Source organism: Pseudorca crassidens, chromosome 17, assembly GCF_039906515.1.
Source record: "Pseudorca crassidens isolate mPseCra1 chromosome 17, mPseCra1.hap1, whole genome shotgun sequence".
In the NCBI taxonomy this organism is placed as follows: domain Eukaryota; kingdom Metazoa; phylum Chordata; class Mammalia; order Artiodactyla; family Delphinidae; genus Pseudorca; species Pseudorca crassidens.
In genome coordinates, this window is record NC_090312.1 from 34,137,086 (window position 1) to 34,158,297 (window position 21,212).

The following is a 21,212-nucleotide window of genomic DNA, read 5'->3' on the forward strand; positions in this document are numbered from 1 at the left end:
TACAAGTTCATGGCATGCAGTTATAAAATGTGATCATTAAATGCAGTCACACACATTATAGAGTGCTTTTCAAACTGCAGAGTACAACCCAATATAAGGACATAAAATCAATTTAGCAGGCCAAGACTCATGATTTTTAATGAAATAGAATAGATCATAGCATTGGAAAGAGTGCAAGTAAGATTTCATATAAATCTTGTTTCTATTACACATATATATGTATATTTCTATGTAGGTATGTGTATCCTGGGTTATAGTGCAAAATATATTTCTTTTTATGGATGGAAGTTTTTTTAAAAAGTATAAAAGCCACTGCTTTACTAATCCGCTGACAGAACGGACTAATGTCCTTTTATTAAAAAAAGAATAGGGCTTCCCTGGTGGTGCAGTGGTTGAGAGTCCGCCTGCCGATGCAGGGGACACAGGTTCGTGCCCCGGTCCGGGAAGATCCCACATGCCGCTGAGCGGCTGGGCCCGTGAGCCATGGCCGCTGGGCCTGCGCGTCTGGAGCCTGTGCTCCGCAACGGGAGCGGCCACAACAGTGAGAGGCCCGTGTACCGCAAAAAAAAAAAAAAGAATAAACATATGTCATACAGATGGCCACCCCAGTCACAGAGCAGGTCTCTCCTCTGAACTTCTAAATAGCTGCCTAAGTGACTATTACAACTCTACTGGTTTTCTAAAATGCAAATCTGATCATATCACCCTGTTCCTCTCCCTGGAATGCCTTTTCTCCCTTTCTTGGCCAGATGCAGACGCACCAAAACATCAAACAGTAGGGCATGCTCAAGAAACGGTATCTATAGCATTATCAAATAAATAAATGGGAAACTAGAGACATAGACACCCTGACATAGTAACTAGATTTAACGTTTGAAAATATTTTTAAATAGCTGAAGTACTTCACTTTCACAAATAACTACAAAATTTTCCAAAGTAATAAGAAAAAATAATGGCATCAGAATGTATATCACAGCACTATTCATAGCCAAAAACTGGAAACAACTGCAATGTACAGAAATAGTAAAACATAAATGAATTGTATTTTCAGATACTAGAGTACCATACAATCATGAGAATGAATGAAATACAACTATATGCAATCATATGAATGGATCTCACAAACACATTAAGCAAAATAATATAGACACAATATACCAAATGATTCTATTTGTATGAAGTCTAAATATAAGTAGGCAAAAATAATATGTGGTGCTAGAAAAAATTCAAGATAAAAGCCACCCCCTGGGGTGGTAGACAGTCCTCCCTGGAAGGAAGCATAAGGAAGAGATCCTGAAGGGCTGGTAATGTTCTGCTTCTTGCTTTCAGTGATGATTTCCAGATATATTCACTGTCTGACAATTCAATGAGCTGTATATTTTCAAATTGTGCACTTTTCACTACATATGTTATGTTTTAATAAAAACTTTACTTGGCAATAAACACTTTGGTAATTTTATCAATTTTTCTAAATGCATTTTCTGAACAAGCAATCTATCATAATAATTTTTCTTTATTTATTGACCCCTTTTTTGAGCCAAAAGGAATTTAAGTTGGTTCTAAGATACATGACAAATGCAGTCAGTTTTAGACCACTCAGGTTGAGGACTATCTATGTTGGACCTGGAAACATATTTATGTGCAGGAACTGCCTTCACTATTTCACAAGTCCATATCAACTGCTTTGACCAGTCAAGTGCCAATAAGAAGTACGTAGCTTACAAGAAAACATCTTTGTCCATATCATCCTCAAGCTTAAGAAAAAGTAGAAAAAAAACAAGTGGAATTTTTTAAGTAAAATTAACAATATTCTCTATGACCCTTCAATTTCCATTGTCATTAGCCTTCAAAACAATAAAATCAACTTTTGGGGAGATCTATTAGCTTTCCCTTATAAGTTAATAATAGGCTGCCCAGGCATTTAGTATTTCACTTCTGACCCTAGAGTTAGCGTTATTGCAAGTTAACATGATTAAGCACAGCAAAGGAATCATGTGATACACTTAGTCTTAACATCAACAGGTACAAGCAGGATTTCCAAAACATCCTTCTAAGGAACACTCTATGACCTGAAACCTACAGATTTAGTCTTCTGGAAGAGATAGGACAGAAAAACTACCTCAGGATTATGATGGAAAAGACTGTTAATAAGTCATGTTAACAATTAGCACTTCAACAAAAGCCTCAAAATGTTGATCTTTGGACTTACGTTTCACAACTAAAAAGACACAAACAATTTTGCATGGACTGTTGGAAATCTGCTCCATCAGGAGACCTTAAATAAAAGAGTCTTAAGAATCCCCAGAAACAAATGGTCTTTGGAGAGAAAGAGCTAACCAACAACTCTTGGATCAAACAGATGACAAACCAAAGTAGACAGCTTCCATCCAAGAACAGAAGAATGATTTTCTGATATCTCGCTCCTCCCTTTAAAAATTATTTTGTTTACTCTTTATCCTATTTATTATTGTACTTCGTAATCTCTAATGTTCAACTAGGGTTTCTCAGTATGCTTTCATAATATTTTCACTGTCAACCTATTTTTAATCTCCTTTCACTGCCACCTAAGAGAATACAAAGAAATCTCCCTGTAATCCCACTGACAAAATTGAATTGGTATTCCTTGAAACACTACATACAGCAAATTTCCTTCCTTTGAGAGGATACTTCTGTATTTGAATTTTCTTCATATTATTAACCTTACCCTTCAGTATTGTAAAAATTAGATCTTGATCTCAAGTCATTACTTACAGCAGTTTCAGAAGAACCAACAGTACCAAGAATGGGGACTAATACTGGAGTTATCTTTGCTACTACAGCTTTCTTTTGGCATTTCTTTATCTTTTGGCATCCTGAAATATCCATCTCATTGCAATAAATAAGAATCAAATGTAAACTAACTGTACTAGATGTTACTAGTGCTCACTATATAGAGTTCCCTCTCTTCATGAGGACATGGAGTTTCTAGACTTCCTTGCAGTTAGTTAAGAGCCTTGTGACAAGTTCTGGGCAATGAGCTATTAGTAAAAGTGACCTATGTCACTTCCTGTCTTACACAATTAAGAATAAATGTGTGAGGGCTTCCCTGGTGGCACAGTGGTTGAGAGTCCACCTGCCGATGCAGGGGACACGGGTTCGTGCCCCGGTCCAGGAAGATCCCACATGCAGCGGAGCGGCTGGGCCCATGAGCCATGGCCGCTGAACCTGCGCGACCGGAGCCTGTGCTCCGCAACGGGAGAGGCCACAACAGTGAGAGTCCCGCATAGCAAAAAAAAAAAAAAAAAAAAAGAATAAATGTGTGTAAGTCTTTCATCATATAAATTTCCCTATAAGTATTGCCTCAGCTTCATCTCCCAAATATTAATATGCTGTATTTTCATTTATTTCTGTTCAAAATATATACGAATTTCCTTTTTTTTTCCTTTGACCCATGGATTATATAATAGTTTCCAAACATTTGAGAAGTTTTAAGATACTTTTCTGTTATTAATAACTAATATAATTTTGGTCATAGCACATAGTTTTATGGTTGAATTCTTTTAAATTTATTGAGACATTTTATGGCTCATAGAATATGTTCTATTTTGTAAAATTTCTGTGTGTACTTTAAGAGAATGAGTATTCTGCTGTTGTTGAGTAGAAATGTTCTAAAAAAATTCATTCCATTCAGTTGGTTGATAGTATTGTTCAGGTCTTCTGTATACTTACTGATTTTTCTGTCCACTTGTTCTATCAATTATTAAGAGATAGATTTTGTAATCACTGACAATAATTTAAAATGTCTCTATTTCTTCAAAAAAAAAAAAAGAATAAATGTGAGTTTTCCATTCTCTCTCTCTTCCTCTCATGCAGCAGTCCTGGTAGCTATGTGTTCTAATTGGCTTGCCAACAAGATGGAAGCAGCCTAGATCCCTAAACTGACACTTGGAAGAGAAGCATTCTATAATCCTATAAATAAGTCTTAGTCTTTTCATGGGCTAGTGCCCCTGGGCTGTGACTGTCACAAGTGCTTCTCAGCTTCTTTTCCTGTTTTGGAGAGACAGGAAGGTTAGGGGGACAATAATTGGGTATTTCTCTACTCTCATGTTGGTTAGGCTCTGGTAAAGTAGTTTCCTTTGAGAATGAAAATCTCTGGGAGTATGTCAAAATGGTTAATTTTCCCATCCCCCCGGTGAAAGTATGAGGGAATTTTTCACTGATCTTTACCTTGAGAACTTGGTAGAGTTCATGGAGGTAAAGCTTATAAAACTGGGGTGAGGGATCCCCTAAAGGTGGATTTCCAAGAATTTTTAACTCAAGTTAGTCCACACTCAGCCTTCAGTATTTCCTCAATTTCCTACCAGCTCCTAGCTCCGGTGGTTTCTGCTCCCAGGAAGCTGTGATTCTCTTTATTCACCTCTTCTTTCAGTTGTCAGGGCATTGATTTGTCCTGTGTCCTCAATTTTCTGGGATCTAAGAAGAGTTGTTGATTTTCAGTTTGTTCAGCATTTTTCTCATTGTAAGGATGGGAGTGACAGCTTCCAAACTCTATATGTCAAAAAGGAAACCAGAAGTCTCCACAATATTGTTTTTAATTACTTATCAGCATGTTTTCCCTCTTGAATATGAAATATTTGAGAGCAGGAACCATAGTCCTTTTATCTCTGGATGCCTAGTACCATGCACAGTGTGAGAATTTTCAGGGCTAAGTCTTGGACCTTCTTATCTGCTCTTCATCACATACTCTCTCCCTACATCATCTTGTCTCCTCTTCTAGTTTTATGCATTATACTGACAACTCTGAAAGTTATATCTGCAGCTAATCCATATCTCTCCTTCAAAGCTGGTTAACTTATTAGCATCTTAAACTTTAAAAATTTAAAACTTCAGTTTTAGTTTCTACCTCTAACCTGTTCATCCTTTCTCCTTCTTGATCATAGTTAATGGTATCACCACCCAATGAGTTCTTCCAATCAGAATTCTGGCAGTCCTCTTTGGTTCTCTCATCCTCCTTACTAACTTCTTCTAAATCTACTCCACTAACAAATCATGTCATTTCAACCTCCAAATATATCCCCAATCCACTTCCCTCCATCTTCAGTATCATCAGCCTGGTCCAAGTCATCATAATCTCTAGCCAAGTCCTTCACAAAAGCCTCCTCATTACTCTCTCAACCTCCATCCTCACTCACTCTACTCATAGAACAGCCAGATTTTTATACATAAATTAAATTATGTGACTCCCATGTTTAAAACTTTTCAGTATCTTCCCTTTATACTGACATTCAGATCCAAACTCCTTCTCACTCTCTAGAGAAACAATGTCCTGTCTGAGTCCTACCTTCAGAACCTCACTGCCTGTCGCACTCCCTCTTGTCCACTATATTACAGCCACACTAGTCTTCTTTGTGTCTCTCAAACCCTTTGCTACCTAAAAACTTTCACCTATGATTTCTCTATGCTAACACGCTTCCCCTTAGCATCGTTTTCCTATTAAAATACCTCATTATCAGAGGATTACTATATTAGTGGCCATCTCATTCCAATATTTCAAATTTTAGATTTTCCTAATATTTCAAAAGTACATTTTTTGGGGAGGGGAGGTATGCGGGCCTCTCACTGTTGTGGCCTTTCCCGTTGCGGAGCACAGGGTCCGGACACGCAGGCTTAGCAGCCATGGCTCACAGGCCCAGCCACTCTGCGGCATGTGGGATCTTCCCGGACCGGGGCACGAACCCATGTCCCCTGCATCGGCAGGTGGATTCTCAACCACTGCGCCACCAGGGAAGCCCTCAAAAGTACATTTATTATTTAACATGTCACAACATGAATAAAACAGTTATTACATGAAAATTCAAAATCAAACTAATCCAATTGATTGGTTTAATTAATCTGTATTAAAAAAACTTACCTTTGATGTTATGCTACATATTGGCAACACCAAGTTAAAATAACAGTTGCATTAAATAGCATTTATCATTTTTTCCTAATATGCCCATTTTAATTATCCAAAGACTCGTTTACACCCTACATATAACCTATATTATATTATCTTTACAGACAATTTTCCCTCAATATTAATGTGAAAAAATAGTGAAAGAAAGAAAAGAATTTAAAATTATTTAATTTGTATATTAAGCAATTTCTGCAAAGATGAATGAACTGACAACTGAAAATCGGCTCAATCCATTTTCTATGCCTCAGTACTTATGGAAAGTCAAAATGGGATACTTTGTTCTACGTATACCTATATTTTCACATAAATTACTGAAATCAAAATTACATTACATTCAAAGTTCAAAATTACATTCCTGTTACATTTAAAAAAAACTATGAAATAAACAAATTCCAAAAATACAGACCTCAAAGAACCTACATTATTAAAGCTTTGAAAATCACAACATGGGATTTATAGAAATTCATTAAAATGAAACTACTGTTCAGGAAATATTAGATTTTTAAATACTATCTGACAGAATATTTACTTAGTTATTCTACTGTGAAAACGTTCATACAGAATATGAAAAGCATAAGTCCTACTTTTTAACATTTATAAATTAAAATGAATACCTAGAATTCAACTCTCCAAAATAATTTAATAGGTGAGTGAATAGAAAGTAAGCAGATAGGATGTTATCTTTCTCAAATGGTAGTCAAAGAGAGAAACAAATGAGGTGATTCAGAAATAAGAAGTCCTAGACTCTGATCAAAGAGAAGATGAATTAAAGGAGAAGATTCAGAAGTACCCCGACCTGTGGATCAGAAAGATAAAAGGAAAGCTCCTAGAAAATTATATATCAGAAAATCTTCAGCACAATAAGATTGTAAGATGAAGAAAGTAGCTATTAAGAGAACTTATTAGTTCTGATTTTTTTAATTGTATAAATCACAGAACAAGAAGAATGAATTAGTTGTCCAAGAAACATTAATGGAAATAATAGTTATTAATTTGGAATTAATTTTTAAAATATCGGAAAGTACTAGTCTTTTCTCCTACAATCTTCCTAGCCGAAAATCAAAGCAAACTATATTATATTTATTATTGAAATAAAGCTATTGCTTTTCAAATTTGCCTTGATCTTTGTTTATCCCAGTCAAATGTCATTTTGTTTCAATAATCAGTGATCACTTTTTAAAGTTACTAACAAAACATCTATTTTATTTAATGTCCACTGTAATCTACTAAATAACATAACAATCCTGATTATTTTCTAAAACCTACAAACAAGATACATAACTGACATCATTTAAAATTGAGACAAAGTCGCATCTAATTATATTTTGCTATTGATTTTACTACCTTATTATGTTTCAGTGCCTTAGAGAAAAATCAGCAAAACAATGACATTGTGTGCAATTTTAATACAATTTTTGCTGATTAGAGAAAGATTATTGAATTTATTTCTATTCCTTGGGACACAGTATTCTTACATCATAAAAGGGTAAAACATGTAAAATCAGTTGTGAAGACGCATTTATTGAGTTCCTACCATGGATCAGTCACTCTGCTACATGTCAAGGATAGAATGTAGACAAGACAAATACGGGTCTTGACTTCAACTGGCTTAAATACAGCAACAATTCCAACCGTAGAAATACATTATCAGCTAGTAGGAGAAGCATATCACAATACAGTTTTACTTCAGTTGAAAATGAAACACTGACCAAATTTAAAATAAAATGCATACAAGGTAACATAAAATGGATGAGGGATTACCCTCAATAATAACAAAACAAAAAGACATTATCTTCTATTTTCATTAAAGGCAAAATGTGAATGTTTTTCTGAATGTTTCATCTTAAGGCTCCTGGCAGTTATTCTTGTTCTCTCCTAGAGCTCATGTCACTTTTCAATCTACCCATTCATACAACCAAACTATCTACTCCATAGACATAATTCCTACTTTTATGAAGTGCAAAGGCTGACTGGTAAGAGCATTTCTGAGTAAGACGGCAGTTATCATGGGGAATGTGGAATTTAAATCTATGCAATCTTTCTCACATTCTCAAAGAAACTTGCACTTTACAACATAAATAATATTTCTTGCACAAAGATAAAAAGATACAAGTATGAACAACTTCTTAAAGAGTGTATTTTAATCTACTAATAACTGAAATAAATGGAATTGACATTTTTTAATGTTTCAGACCAATGTGATAATAAATTGCTGGATTTCCCAAATTATGTTTCATAACCTAATGAAATATTCAGTGAAAACAGGATTCAATAGTCACATAAATTTAGTTAATATTGTATGTTCTAATACCTTGGAGCATATTTAGACACTCAGAAGTATAACAATAAAGAAACCTTCTTAACCTTTTTTAAAAGAACCCTTCCAAAACTACTTGACCAAAGATTGAATTGGGGGGTAAATACCTCTTAATGTCTTCTGGAATTATTTTTGAAAGAAATATACTTTGGAATATACTGCATATTGGAGAAAGATATTTTACTGGATAAATACAGTTTATATAATTTATACTAAAGTTGGGGGGAGAATTACCTCTTCGTTCTTACTACCCTATAAATTATCCTTGTTTTCTTTTAATATTTCCATGGGATATGAAGTATCAAAGGTGAAAATATCAAACTCATAACCTAACAATTTTCATTTCTGAGGAATGTTATTCCAAGGGCAGTATTTTAATACATACTCTTCAGTATGTTATGCTATTAGAGATAATATTTAGTCTGTACAGATCAGCTTACTTACGTCTGGGGCTCCTTTTCATTTTGTTGTTTTTGCTGGGGCTGGAGAACGTTATTTACCAGTTCAGTGATCCCACTAAAGGGAAACCACCTGTTTAAATAAGCAAATAATGTGACTGAATAACCAAATGAATAAAACAAATGGTCAAATGTTTTCTTATCCATACTAATAAAAATACACAGGCACAAAAGCTACAGCCAATGGAAATATGAGCTCCAATTATCATCCAGGCAGTCAGAATATAGGGAAATTAAGTTTGAATACTTAACCAGTCCACAAGCAGGCAGCAAAAAACTACATCTAGTCAGTATGTAGATGAAGTAAGAAGCTGCAGGCAGCTCTCTTACAAGCCAGAGAGTCAAAAAGCAGAAGACACACTAGCTGCAGCCTATCCAGTATTAGTGTAAGCTAATACCATCCAAGGTGCAGGAAGCAGAATGTGGCAAAGGTACAGAAGTCAAGCCTACTGAACTCTTAATACATTTACTTACTGTGTCAGTTGTGGTTTGTGCTCTTCTTTGACCCTAAAAAGATAAGTTTGCACAACTGAGTGCACTGTACTAGGAAGAAATTTCTATCTACAGATCTGTGGTCATATAAAAATGAAAAATGAGGTTTGTTACATAGAAAAGCTTAATGTTTTGCTATAAATTGGAATTATACATTTGAATTAATATGACACAAAAAGGAAAAGTTGAATTATTTGTTCTTAATAGAGGGCTGATATTAAAATTCTACTCCTGTCCTAATGATTCCATGATTTGGTCCTCAAGTTTTCTGCATATTTGCATTAATATTGATATTGAAGCATTTAAAATAATTATTTTAAAGTATTATATTAAACACAGTTACATTTGGCCTACAGAAGATAAACAGATTTCCTCTTTATTTTTAAAATTTCTTCCTTAATATAAATTGAAGTAAAGGCATAAATATTTTAAATAAAATGTAGGGTTTTATAAATGTATTTTAAAAGACTTACAAATGGATTCATTTACTTCACAAAGGAACAGATAAAGGAATTGGGGGATTATGCATCTAATACCTAAAAATAGCTACTAAAATAATTATGTATACTAAATTTAAAATATTCATAAGCTAAAGTAAATTATTCATATAACTATAACAGACTAAAAATGCATTTAACCTATAATCAACTCGGTATTTCACTGAAATAGCACTGGATATTTAAAAGGTGGAGAAAGATAAAATACAAGGATAGTGATGCCTCTGAAATGTGGCTTCCCACACTTTGCCTGGGACTGGTCCTGAGAGATAAACTTATGACTCAGTGATCAGTTGATTAGCTTTTACTTTCCCAAAGAAAGACTAAGAATTGGTAACTAAAATGAGTCACCAAAATCTAGGACTTTCATTAGGGAATTATATTAACATTGTAAATTAAATTCTCTTTAGATTAAATTGATTTTTTCAGTGTGTTATTATTTTAAATGATATAAGCAATAAATGAAAATGTATACCCTTATACATTTTTGTGTCCCAATGAATATAATTGGTATTTATATTTCTCTATATTAACTAAAAAAGAATATCCCATGTTCTCTGCATAAACTTCAAAAAGTACAATAGTTTTGACCTAGAGCTAAAGCCGCATCATTTAGTATTTAAATAGAGATATAATGGATTAATAGTAAAATATTATATTTAGCACCAAATATAGAAACACACAAATACAAGCAAACTATAGTGACAATGGATTCTACCTAGAAAACTTATTTCTTTGAGAATAAGATACAAAAATCTCTTAACGTTTTAGAACAAAACAGTACCCATATAGATAATGACAAAGAAAAATTACCATACCAGCTCATCAAAATGGAGAACAATTCAAGAGTATCCTTCACCAAATAATATGCATGATAAACAAAAATATTTAAATGAATACATAAAAGAGGAGAAGATATTTGTTAAAGAAGTCCTGGGTGATTCTCGACAAGGAATCATATTTGCTCTTAATTAGTGACAAAAGTTTTTACCATAAACAAATTTATATTAATCATAAATCAGTTTCTAATTTCAAAATCTGTACTTGAAAATATTAATAGACATAAAAATTTAAATTACCAATTCAGAAATTATTTCTGGGCTTTGTAAAATATCTATATGTGAAATATACAAACATTTACATCAGCTTCCCAAATAAAATATGTGTCATAAATACGGTGGTAAAAATATTTATCTTGTCTTTAAATCAAGAGTATAAAAATTTTCTTCTTTTGTTCAATATGTTAGATAAAATCAAACCTCAAAGTATCAGACCATAATTAAAATTCATGTTGAGATAATAATTTAAGAACTGGTAAAAAAAAAAAAAAAGAACTGGTAATATTAAAAAGTAATTATATATTTTTTTGACAATACATTAACATTATTGACAATGAACTCCTACATTCCTGCATTCCAGAAAGTGTACGAGGGGCTTCCAGTTTCCAATAAGATACATAAAACGCTTGGAAATCATCACTCCCACCCTTACAAGAAAAAAGCTGAACAAACCGAAAATCAATAGCTCTTCTTAGAGTCATCAAAGAATTTAGGTCATAGAGCAGGCAAACTGTTGCCATGAAAACTAGAGAAACAAACAAGTGGATCCAGACTATCACAGTTTACCAAGAGTACAAGCCCAGGAGCAGAAGCCCACACCTGGGGCCATTGTCTGTTGGAACACTTTTAACTATAATTGGCCAATAGCTGGAGACTCACTGTGGACTAGATTGAGAGTTTAAAATTCCAAGGAGTCCCAGTTTGGGGCATACTACCACACTTCCATAAATTTTATCTCCAAAAGCCATACCAGTTGCTCACTGTGAAGATCGGAGAAAAATTTCCTCCTGCATCAAGCAGGAGGAAGGGAAAGAAACCATTTTGAAATACTCCCAGAGCCCTCTGCTCTTTTTAACAATCCTAAACTCAAGGGGAAATATTTTACCAGAGCCTAACCAACTGGCATTTTACCAAAACCAAACAAGCCTGTGGAAGGTAATTACCTATTATATCACCCTCTAGCCTTTTATGTGGGAGAAGGACAATACCAAACTACAGCTCCCTCCAGCCTTCAGCATGGGGGAAGGCAAATACCTAACTCAGGCACACTAGAAGAATAAGACCTAATTATAGGACTGTTGAATGCTTGTCCTGTAGCAACACCTTCCCACCAAATCATTAGAGTTCCTGAATAATAACAGGATTACAACTATAACAACTGCAAGCTTTAAACACTATTTAGTAAGAAGTCTCTAGGCAAACACAAAACAGAAAGGAAGACAAAAATAAAGACAATAGAAGAGAGGATTTTGGAAGATGACAAAGTAGAAAGCAACAGAAATCTGCCCCCCCAACCTACACAATCTGTCTGACATAACTAATTTGGAAATCTGGAGTCTACTGAAGGCTTTCAACTTCAGAAGAAGGCTTGGACTGTACCTTGCTGTTAATTTCAGTCAATTTGCGCTCTTAGCATAGTGGCAGCTACCCATCCCCTACCACCCTGCTCCATGGAAGGTAGCTGTTTACCTGTTCTCGGAGCAACCTATACACAGTTTGCAGGAGCAAGAGTGGGTAAAAAAGACACTGTCCTCCAAATATTGTATTTGTGCTCTGATCCCTGATTACTGCTTCTCATCTCAGAGGTCCCTACAAAGAGGTAAGTGACCATTGTTGTTGCAATCCCCCCATTGTTGCAAGCCCCTCCCCCTTTGGCTAAGGTGACTTCCAGGATATTTTTAAAGAGCCTGGGCATTTCCCCCCCACCAACCTTTGTTTTTCTATTTTTCTCCTTTTAGAAGCCAGACATTAAAGACTGAAACATTTAAAAGCAACTGCGTATATGAGAGAAAACAGAAAGTCACCATATTTGCCCAGGGAAAGGAACAGGTTCAGAAAAGACCTTAAGTTTATAACACAACCTGATCCTCAGCACAGAGACAGCCTACAACACAAAAGAATAAAATAAAATAAAAACAATAACAGAAAATAATAAAACTTAGTGAAAGGTGAGAATCTGATCTCCAGAGTTACCACATATTTAGATTCAAATGTCCAGTTTCCAACAAAAAAGTCACAAGGCATACTGAGAAACAGAAAGTATGGGCCACTCAAAGGAAAAAAAGGAACAACAAAAACTGTCCCTGAAAAACACCTGGCATATCTATTAGACAAAGACTTTAAAACAACATTGGTGGGGTTGGGGGGAGGAATTGGGAGATTGGAATTGACACATATACACTATTGATACTATATATAAAATAGGTAATTAATGAGAACATACTGTATAGCACAAGGAACTCTACTTAATGCACTATAGTGACCTAAATGGGAAGGAAATCCAAAAAAGAGGAGATATATGTATATGTATAGCTGATTCATTTTGCTGTACAGTGGAAACTAACACAACATTGTAAAGCAACTATACTCCAATAAAAATTAATTTTAAAAAATTTAAAATAAAAAATAAAACTATCATCTTCAAAATGCTCAAAGAACTGACAATGTAGAGAAAGTCAAGAAAACAATGTGTGAACAAAATGGAAATACCAATAAAGAGACAGAAAACCTAAAAAGAACCCAAAAAGGATTCTGGACTGAAAGTTGTTGGGACTGAGAGTAGGCTACCCCAAGACACGCCACAATGGCATATAGATTATTTTGAATTAAAGTTACTTGAGATCAGTCGGTGAGAAAATAAAAAAACAATACTTAAAAGAAAACAACACTCTGATCCTTCTCTTTCCCCCTGAAAGCAAGAAAGAAATCTCCAGTGTGAAAGTATCCCCCCATACCCAAAGTACAGAAAGCATCCTTATCAACAGAATTAAGAAGTTCAAGGCTAAGAAAGCTGTATTAAAAAATCTGTGTGACTTCTTCATTAGTCTGTTACCACAAGTACAAGCCCCTTTGTTAAATCTTCACAAATGATTGTTTCTTTATCTAAAATTAATTTTTTTTTTATAAACAGCCTGCCTTGGTCACTTCAGGTGTTCCATTTCTATGAGACCTCTGTGCATACAAATTAATTTTTTTTTCTGTTAATCTGCCTTGTGTCAATTATTAGACCAGAAAAGTTTCCCCCTTCCCAAAAAAGTACAAAAACGGACATGAAAAATTCACTAGAAGGATGCAGAGGCAGATTTGAGGAGGGAAGAGAAATAATCAGTGAACTTGATGATGAAACAATGAAAAGTACTGAATCTGAAGAACAGAAAGAAAACAGATTGAAGAAAAGACAGTCTAAGGGACTTGTGGGACACCACTAAGCAGACATTGGTTTGATGTGGGAATTCCAGAGGAGGAGAAAGAATATTTGAAGAAATAATGGCTGAAATTTTCTGAAATTTGATGAAATACATTAATATAAACATTAAAGACAATGAACAAATTCCCCAAAAGATGAAATCAAAGAGACCCACACCAAGACACAATAAACCAACTAAGTCAAACAAACATATAGAATACAATACCCAACAAGAACAGGAAACACATTCTTCTCGAGTGGAAATGGGACATCTTCCAGGAGAGACCATATGTCAGGCCACTAATTAAGTCTCAGTAGACTTTAAAATGTAGACATCACATAAAGTACTGGAGTGGCCAAAGGTTCATTCGGGTGTTTCCATATGATGTTATGGAAAAACCCGAATGAAATTTTTGGCCACCATAATATGTTCTTCAAACACAACAGGATAATGTGAGAAATGGAAAACTAGAGAAATCACAAATTTGTAGAAATTAAACAACATATACTTTAAAAACAATGGGTAAAAGAAAATACAAGGGAAATTAGAAAATACTCAGAGACAAATGAAAACAAAACAAAACAAAAAAATGTACCAAAATTTATGGGATGTGGTTAAGCAGTGCAAAGCAAGAAATTTATAGCTATAAACAATTACTGGCTTGGCCAAAAAGTTCATTTGGGGTTTTCCGTAAGGTGATACAAAAAAAACCTGAAGACACTCTTTGGCCAATCCATACATTAAAAAACAAGAAAGACCTTAAAGCTAAAGCCTAATTTTGCACTTATGAAACTAGAAAAAGAAACACAAATTAACCCAAAGCCACCAGAAGGAAGGAATAATAAAAATTACAGCAGAGATAAATGAAATAGAAAAACTACAATAGAGAAACTCAATGAAACTAAAAGTTAGTTCTTTGAAAAGATTAACAAAACGAAAAATTTTGTTAGATGGCCTAAGAAAAAAGGAGAAAAGAACCAAATTACTAAAATCATAAATGGAAGTGATAACACTACTACTGTTCTACAGAAATAAAAAGGAATATGAGAGTACTATAACAACTTTATGCCAACAAATTGGACAGCCTAGATGAAATGAACAAATTCCTACAAACACAAAACATACCAGGAAATCACAAAGAAATAGAAAATCTGAATAGGCCTCTAACTACTAAAAAGATTGAATCATTAATCAAAAATCTCAACAAAGAAAAGCTCTAGACCTGATGCCTTCACTGGTGAATGCTACCAAACATGAACTAATACCAAAAATGAACTAATACCAATCCTTCTCTAACTTTCCCAAAAATTTAAGAGGAAGGTACACTCCCTAACACATTGTTTGAGATCACCAATACCATAATACCAAAGCTACACAAAGATGCTACATGAAAAGAAAACCACAGATCAATATCTAAATACTACGCAAAGCAATCTATAGATTCAATGCAGTCCTTATCAAAATCCCAATGATGTTTTTGCCAAAATACAAAAAGTCATCCTTAATTCATATGGAATCTCAAGGGAGCCCAAATAGCCAAAATAATCTTGAAAAGTAAGAACAAAGCTACAGGAATCACACTTCCTGATTCCAAAACTTACAACAAAGGTACAGTAATCAGTGTGGTACTGGCATTAAGACAGACATAGACCAACGGAATACAATAGAGAGCCCAGAAATAAATGCCATATATACATAAAGTCAACTGGATTTTGACAAGTGTGCCAAGATCATTCCATGAGGAAAGGACAGGCTTTTCAACAATGGTGCTGGAAAATTTGGTTATCCACATGAAGAAGAATGAAGTTAGATCCTTGCTTAATATCATATGTAAATATTAACTCAAAATCAATCAAAGACCTAAATTTAATACTTAAAACTGTAAAATTCTTAGAAGAAATCAGGGACTGTGATATCTCCAGCTTTGTTCTTCTTTCTCAACATTGTTTTGACTATTTGGAGTTTTTGGTGTTTCCATACAAAAATTAGAATTATTTATTCTAGTTCTGTTAAAAATGTCATTGGTATTTTGATGAGAACTGTACTGAATCTGTAGATTGCCTTGAGTAGTATGGTCATTTTAACAATATTCTTCCAATCCATGAGCAAGTATGTCTTTCCATTTGTTTGTGTCATCTTCAATTTTTTCCATCAATGTCATAGTTTTCTTAGTACAGGTCTTTTATGTCCTTGGTTAGACTTATTCCTAGCTATTTTATTCATTTTGATACAATTGTAAATGGGATTGTTTTCTTAATTTCTCTGATAGTTCTTTGTTAGTGTATAGAAACATGACAGATTTCGATATATTAATTTTGTACCCTGCAACATTACTGAATTCAATGATGAGTTTTAATAGTTTTCTGGTGACATCTTTAGGATTTTCTATATATAGTATCATGTCATTTGCAAACAGTGATAGTTTTACTTCTTCCTTTCCAATCTGGATTTTCTTTTATTTCTTTTTCTTGTCTGATTGCGGTGGCTAGGACTTCCAATACTATGTTGAATAAAGTAGTGAGAGTAGGCGTCCTTGTCTTGTTCTTGATCTTAGAGGAAAATGATTTCAACTTTTCATCACTGAGTATGATGTGTTAGCTGTGGGTTTGTCATATATAGCAGTTATTATCTTGCAGTATCTTCCCTCTATACCCACATGGTTGAGAGTTTTTATCATAAATGGATGTTGAATTTTGTTGAAAGCTTTTTCTGCGTCTAGTAAAATTATCATATGATTTTTATTCTTCAATTTGTTAACGTGGTGTATCACATTGATTTATGTGATCACACTGATTCACAGCTAATTGAGCCATCCTTGTATCACTGGGATAATTCCCACTTGGTCATGCTGTATGACACATTTACAACATGAAAGCATTCTTGAGATGGTTGGTAGTAATGCATTAATGCATAAATACATTATGAATGTATTTAGTGAAACTGAACTATACACTTAAAAGTGGTTAAGATGGAATATTTTATGTTTGTATACCTTACCACAAAAAAAAAATTGGAAAAAATTTAAGGACAATAGAGGAAATTTTTAGCCTCTGACACCACAGCTACACCAATTACTAAACACTGCCAGATAAATATAAAATCTGCCACACTAAAGGACTATCTACTGGGCTATCTACCTACATTCCTTTTATCCAATAAACCTTGTTTAGCTTTCAACAAAAAATACAAGGCATTCTAAAGGCAAGAAAAAACAGTCTGAAGAGACAAAGCACATATCAGAAACAGACTCAGATAAGGCAGAGAACTGGAATTGGGCAAAATAAATACAGTTAATATGTTAAAGATGCTAATGGAAAAAGTGTACAACATGCAAGAACAGATGGGTACTGTGAGCAGAGAAATAAATTGTTTAAGAAAGAATGAAAAGGAAGCTCTAGAGATAAATAACACTGTAACAAAAATGAAGAATGCCTGTGATGGACTCATCAGTAGACTACACTCAGCTGAGAAAGAATAGATGAACTTGAAGATATGTCAATAAAAACTTCTAAAACTGAAAGGCACAGAGAGAAAAGAAAGAAAAAGATGGAACAGAATGACCAAGAACTGTGGGATAATTACAAAAAGGTATAATATACATGCAATGGGAATGCTGGAAGGAGAAGAAAGAAAGGAACAGAAGAAACTTGAAGTAATAATGACTGAGAATTTTCCAAAATTAATGACAGACTCCAAGCCACAGATCTAGGAAGCATGAGGAACACCAAGCAGAATTAATATAAAAAAAATCTTTTACACCTACGCAAATCCTATTCAAACTGCAGAAAACCAAAGACAAAGAGGAAATTCTGACAGAAGCCAGAAAGAAGACAAACACCTTACCTACAGAGAAACAAACATAAGAATTACTTTGGACTTCTCTTCAGAAACCATGCAAGCAAAAAGAAAGTGGAATAAAATATCTGAATTGTTGAAAGAAAAAAACCCCACCAACCTAGAATTCTGTGTCCAGTGCAATTATTCACTTCAAAAGTGAAGGAGAAATATACCCACTCAGACAAAGAAAAATTGAGGGAATTTGTCATCAATAGACCTGCCTTGCAAAGAGTGTAAAAAAAGGCAGAAGAAAATGATATAAGTTGGAAACATCTATATAAAAAATAGGAAGAGCATTAGTGAAGGAATAAATGAGGGCAAAATAAAATCTTTTCTTTTTCTTATTCTTAATTGATCTAAGTTTGTTCAAAATAATAGTAGTAACATTGCATTTGATGATTATAGCTTAGGGATAAGTGAAATGAATGATACCAACTTTCAAGGTACAAGAGGGGAAAATTAGGAATACTCTTTTATAAAGTACTTATACTACCCCTGAGGTGGTATAGTGTTATCTGAAAGTAGGGCTTGGATTAGTTATAAATTATTGAATCAGTTGCAAACTCTTCAGCAACCACTAAAACATACTATTTTTAAAAAAGGAAGTATAATTCATATGCAAAGTGAGGAGAGAAAATGGAATCAAATCATATAAAATGCTGAACTCTAAAGTAAACAAAGAACAAAGGCAATGATTGGAACAGTTACAAATATGATAGCTATTAATCCAATTATATCAATCATCATTTTAAATGTGAATGATCTAAATTGACCAATTAAAAGGTAGAAACTGTCAAAGTACACAAAAAAATAAAGAGAGAGAGAGCACCAACAATGTGTTTTCTACAAGAAACCACTTTAAATAGAAAGACACAGTAAAGTCATGAAGAAAGATATACCATGCTAACACTAATAAAAAGAGAGCTGGAGAATCTACATTAATTTCAGACAGTGACCTTCAGAGCAAGGAAAATTATCAAAGATAAAGAGGGGCACTCCATAATGATAAAGGGGTGAGTTTCCCAAGAACACATAATAATCCTTAATTTGCAGAGCCTAACAATAGAATATCAAAATACAAGAGGGAAAAAAATGTCAAAATACAAGAGGCACAAGAAATATACAAATCCTTTATTACAGTTAAAGACATCACACTTCTATCAGTAACTGACAAATCCAGTAGGCAGAAAATCAGCAAGGATATAGCTGAACTGAATAGCATCATCAATAAAACAGATCTGACATTCTATAGTACTTCATCCAATAACAGCAGAATACACATTATTCTCAAACTCATATGGAATATTCACCAAGACAGACCACATTCTAAGCCATAATACACTCTTCAACAAACTTAAAAGAATACAAATTATACAAAGTACGCTTTGAGTTCACAGTCAAATTAAACTAGAAATCAATTACGGAACAGTAGTAGGAAATCCAAAAATATCTGGAGATTAAACAATACATTTCTAAATAACACAAGGGTCAAAGAATTCTCAAAAGAAATTTGAAATATTATGAATATATTTCACCTGAAGTGAAAATAAAAATGTATCAAAATTTGCAAGATGCAGCTAAATATGTGCTTTGATGGAAATTTCTAGCATTGGATGCATATGTTAGGGAAAAAAGAAAGATCTAAAATCTATAAAATAAACTTCCACCTTAGGAAACTGGGGGGGAAAAGAGTAAATTAAATTAAAACAAGCAGAAGAAAAGAAATAATAAAAATTAGAGCAATACAGTAATAGACAGTGGAGACAGTGTCACCCATGTCATCCCTGTGGCTGAAGCGTACGTAATTGACAGCTGTATTAAGCACAGCTGTAATATAACAGCTGTGTATATAACACAGGATGTAATATAACATATTTTACATGTATGTAATATAACATATTTTATTCAACAATCGCTGAGAGATGGAAAAGTAAGAATCCATCAGAGAAATCCTTGGGAACGTTAAAGGAGCACTATAGTTATGCCTGCCCAGATTTGGTCAAAGAATTTAACAAGTATGACACAGATGGAGCAAAGTGGATTAAACAGTATACTGGAATCAATGTTATCTCAAAGAAAGAATTCTCCATTGGGGTTGGTTATTGAGAGATTCTTGGGACGTGACATTTTTTTCATCTAGAGTTTGCTAACCCAGGCTTTACTCAACCTATCTCAGAAGTTGTAGATGAAGTAAATAATCACAATTGTCCTACTGATGTCATAGATCCTCTCAACAAGAATATTGTCCTCTCTGGATATTCAACCATGTTCAGGGACTTTGGATCAGGGACTTTGGACATCACTTGCAAAGAGATTTGAAAAGAACTGGAGATGCCAGGCTGAAATTAAGTGAGGAACTGAGTGGTGGTAGACTGACACAAAAACCTATTGATGTACAAGTCATCACACCCAAAATGCAGTCACATGCAATGTGGTTTGGAGGATCCATGCTGGCTTCTACGCCTGAATTCTACCATGTATGCCACGCCAAAAAGGATTATGAAGAAATTGGGCCTAGCATTTGTCATCACTATCCAGTGTTTGGAGTTAAGTCATAAAATTAACTTCACAGTCACTGGGGTTAGGGAAGTGAGGAAGAAATAAGCTTTCTGATTGCCTTTTTTGTCTGGATGGCTGGTTTTGAGGTTTTAACCCTGACTTGAAATAATAAGACCAAACTAAATTACACAGGAATATTTTAGTAAGTTTATCAACATGGGAATGTAGAGGAGAGACAAAATGATTAAATGTTTTTCTTCAGATTCAATATTTGAATTGTATGTGTAACAAAAAGAAGCAGGTGTTAGTTCTTTCTGTGCCCTGATAGGTTCTATACTATTGAATTAGCCAAGATTTGAGGGTATGTAGATAGCTCTGTAATGCTTGAATTGTACACTTCTAAGTGTACAATGCAAGAGCTTGTTTGTATTTCATACTTTTTACACTTTCAGGGAAAAGTCACAGGCAAATTAGTATTTGAGGGAAAAAAGTGACCAAGTACAGGACAAATTCAAAAAGTAGCCTATGACACTTGGTGAAGACACCCGCTCAAGGGATTCCAGTTATTATGAATTGCTTTCATACCTTGTGTCCCCCCATGGTTTTCTTTGCAAGTGCTTTTGGAACTAAGAAGCTATTATCTTGGATTAACTGATGCCTGCCAGTGCTTTCTGTTTAACTCTCATTCTGTTTCTTGCTTTAAAGGAAAAGTAAAAATAAGACTGTTGGACCAGTATTGCAGTTCTAGTGTCATTTCTTATTCAAAAAAATGAATCATTTGATTACCAAAATTAGTCATTTTTAAAGCCTAACACCATTCTAATAAAGGCACAAATTTCTTTCGAATACTTGTTTCAAGTTCTTTTAAGTTAATAAGCCTATTTTCTTCAAAAAAAAAAAATTAGAGCAGACATCAGTGAAATTTAAAATA

The 21,212-nt window shown here is 34.0% G+C and overlaps 1 protein-coding gene and 1 pseudogene across 41 annotated transcripts in view; one reads left to right on the forward strand and one right to left on the reverse strand.

Annotated features, from left to right (window-relative positions):
• RIMS2 (regulating synaptic membrane exocytosis 2) overlaps positions 1-21,212 on the reverse strand; it is a 572,125-nt gene that overhangs the window by 453,063 nt on the left and 97,850 nt on the right. For 28 of the 41 annotated variants that reach the window (XM_067711535.1, XM_067711539.1, XM_067711526.1 and 25 more), the window contains exons 2-3: positions 9,185-9,217; positions 8,697-8,783 (exon numbers count right to left, since the gene is read on the reverse strand). The exons of 12 other annotated variants lie outside the window; for them this stretch is intronic. In XM_067711535.1, coding sequence (XP_067567636.1) covers positions 8,697-8,783; positions 9,185-9,217 — 120 coding nt within the window. The remainder of the gene's footprint in view (positions 1-8,696; positions 8,784-9,184; positions 9,218-21,212) is intronic. One more of the 41 variants, XM_067711512.1, reaches the window with a different exon arrangement.
• Positions 13,808-20,552, forward strand: LOC137210668 (actin-related protein 3 pseudogene; annotated as a pseudogene).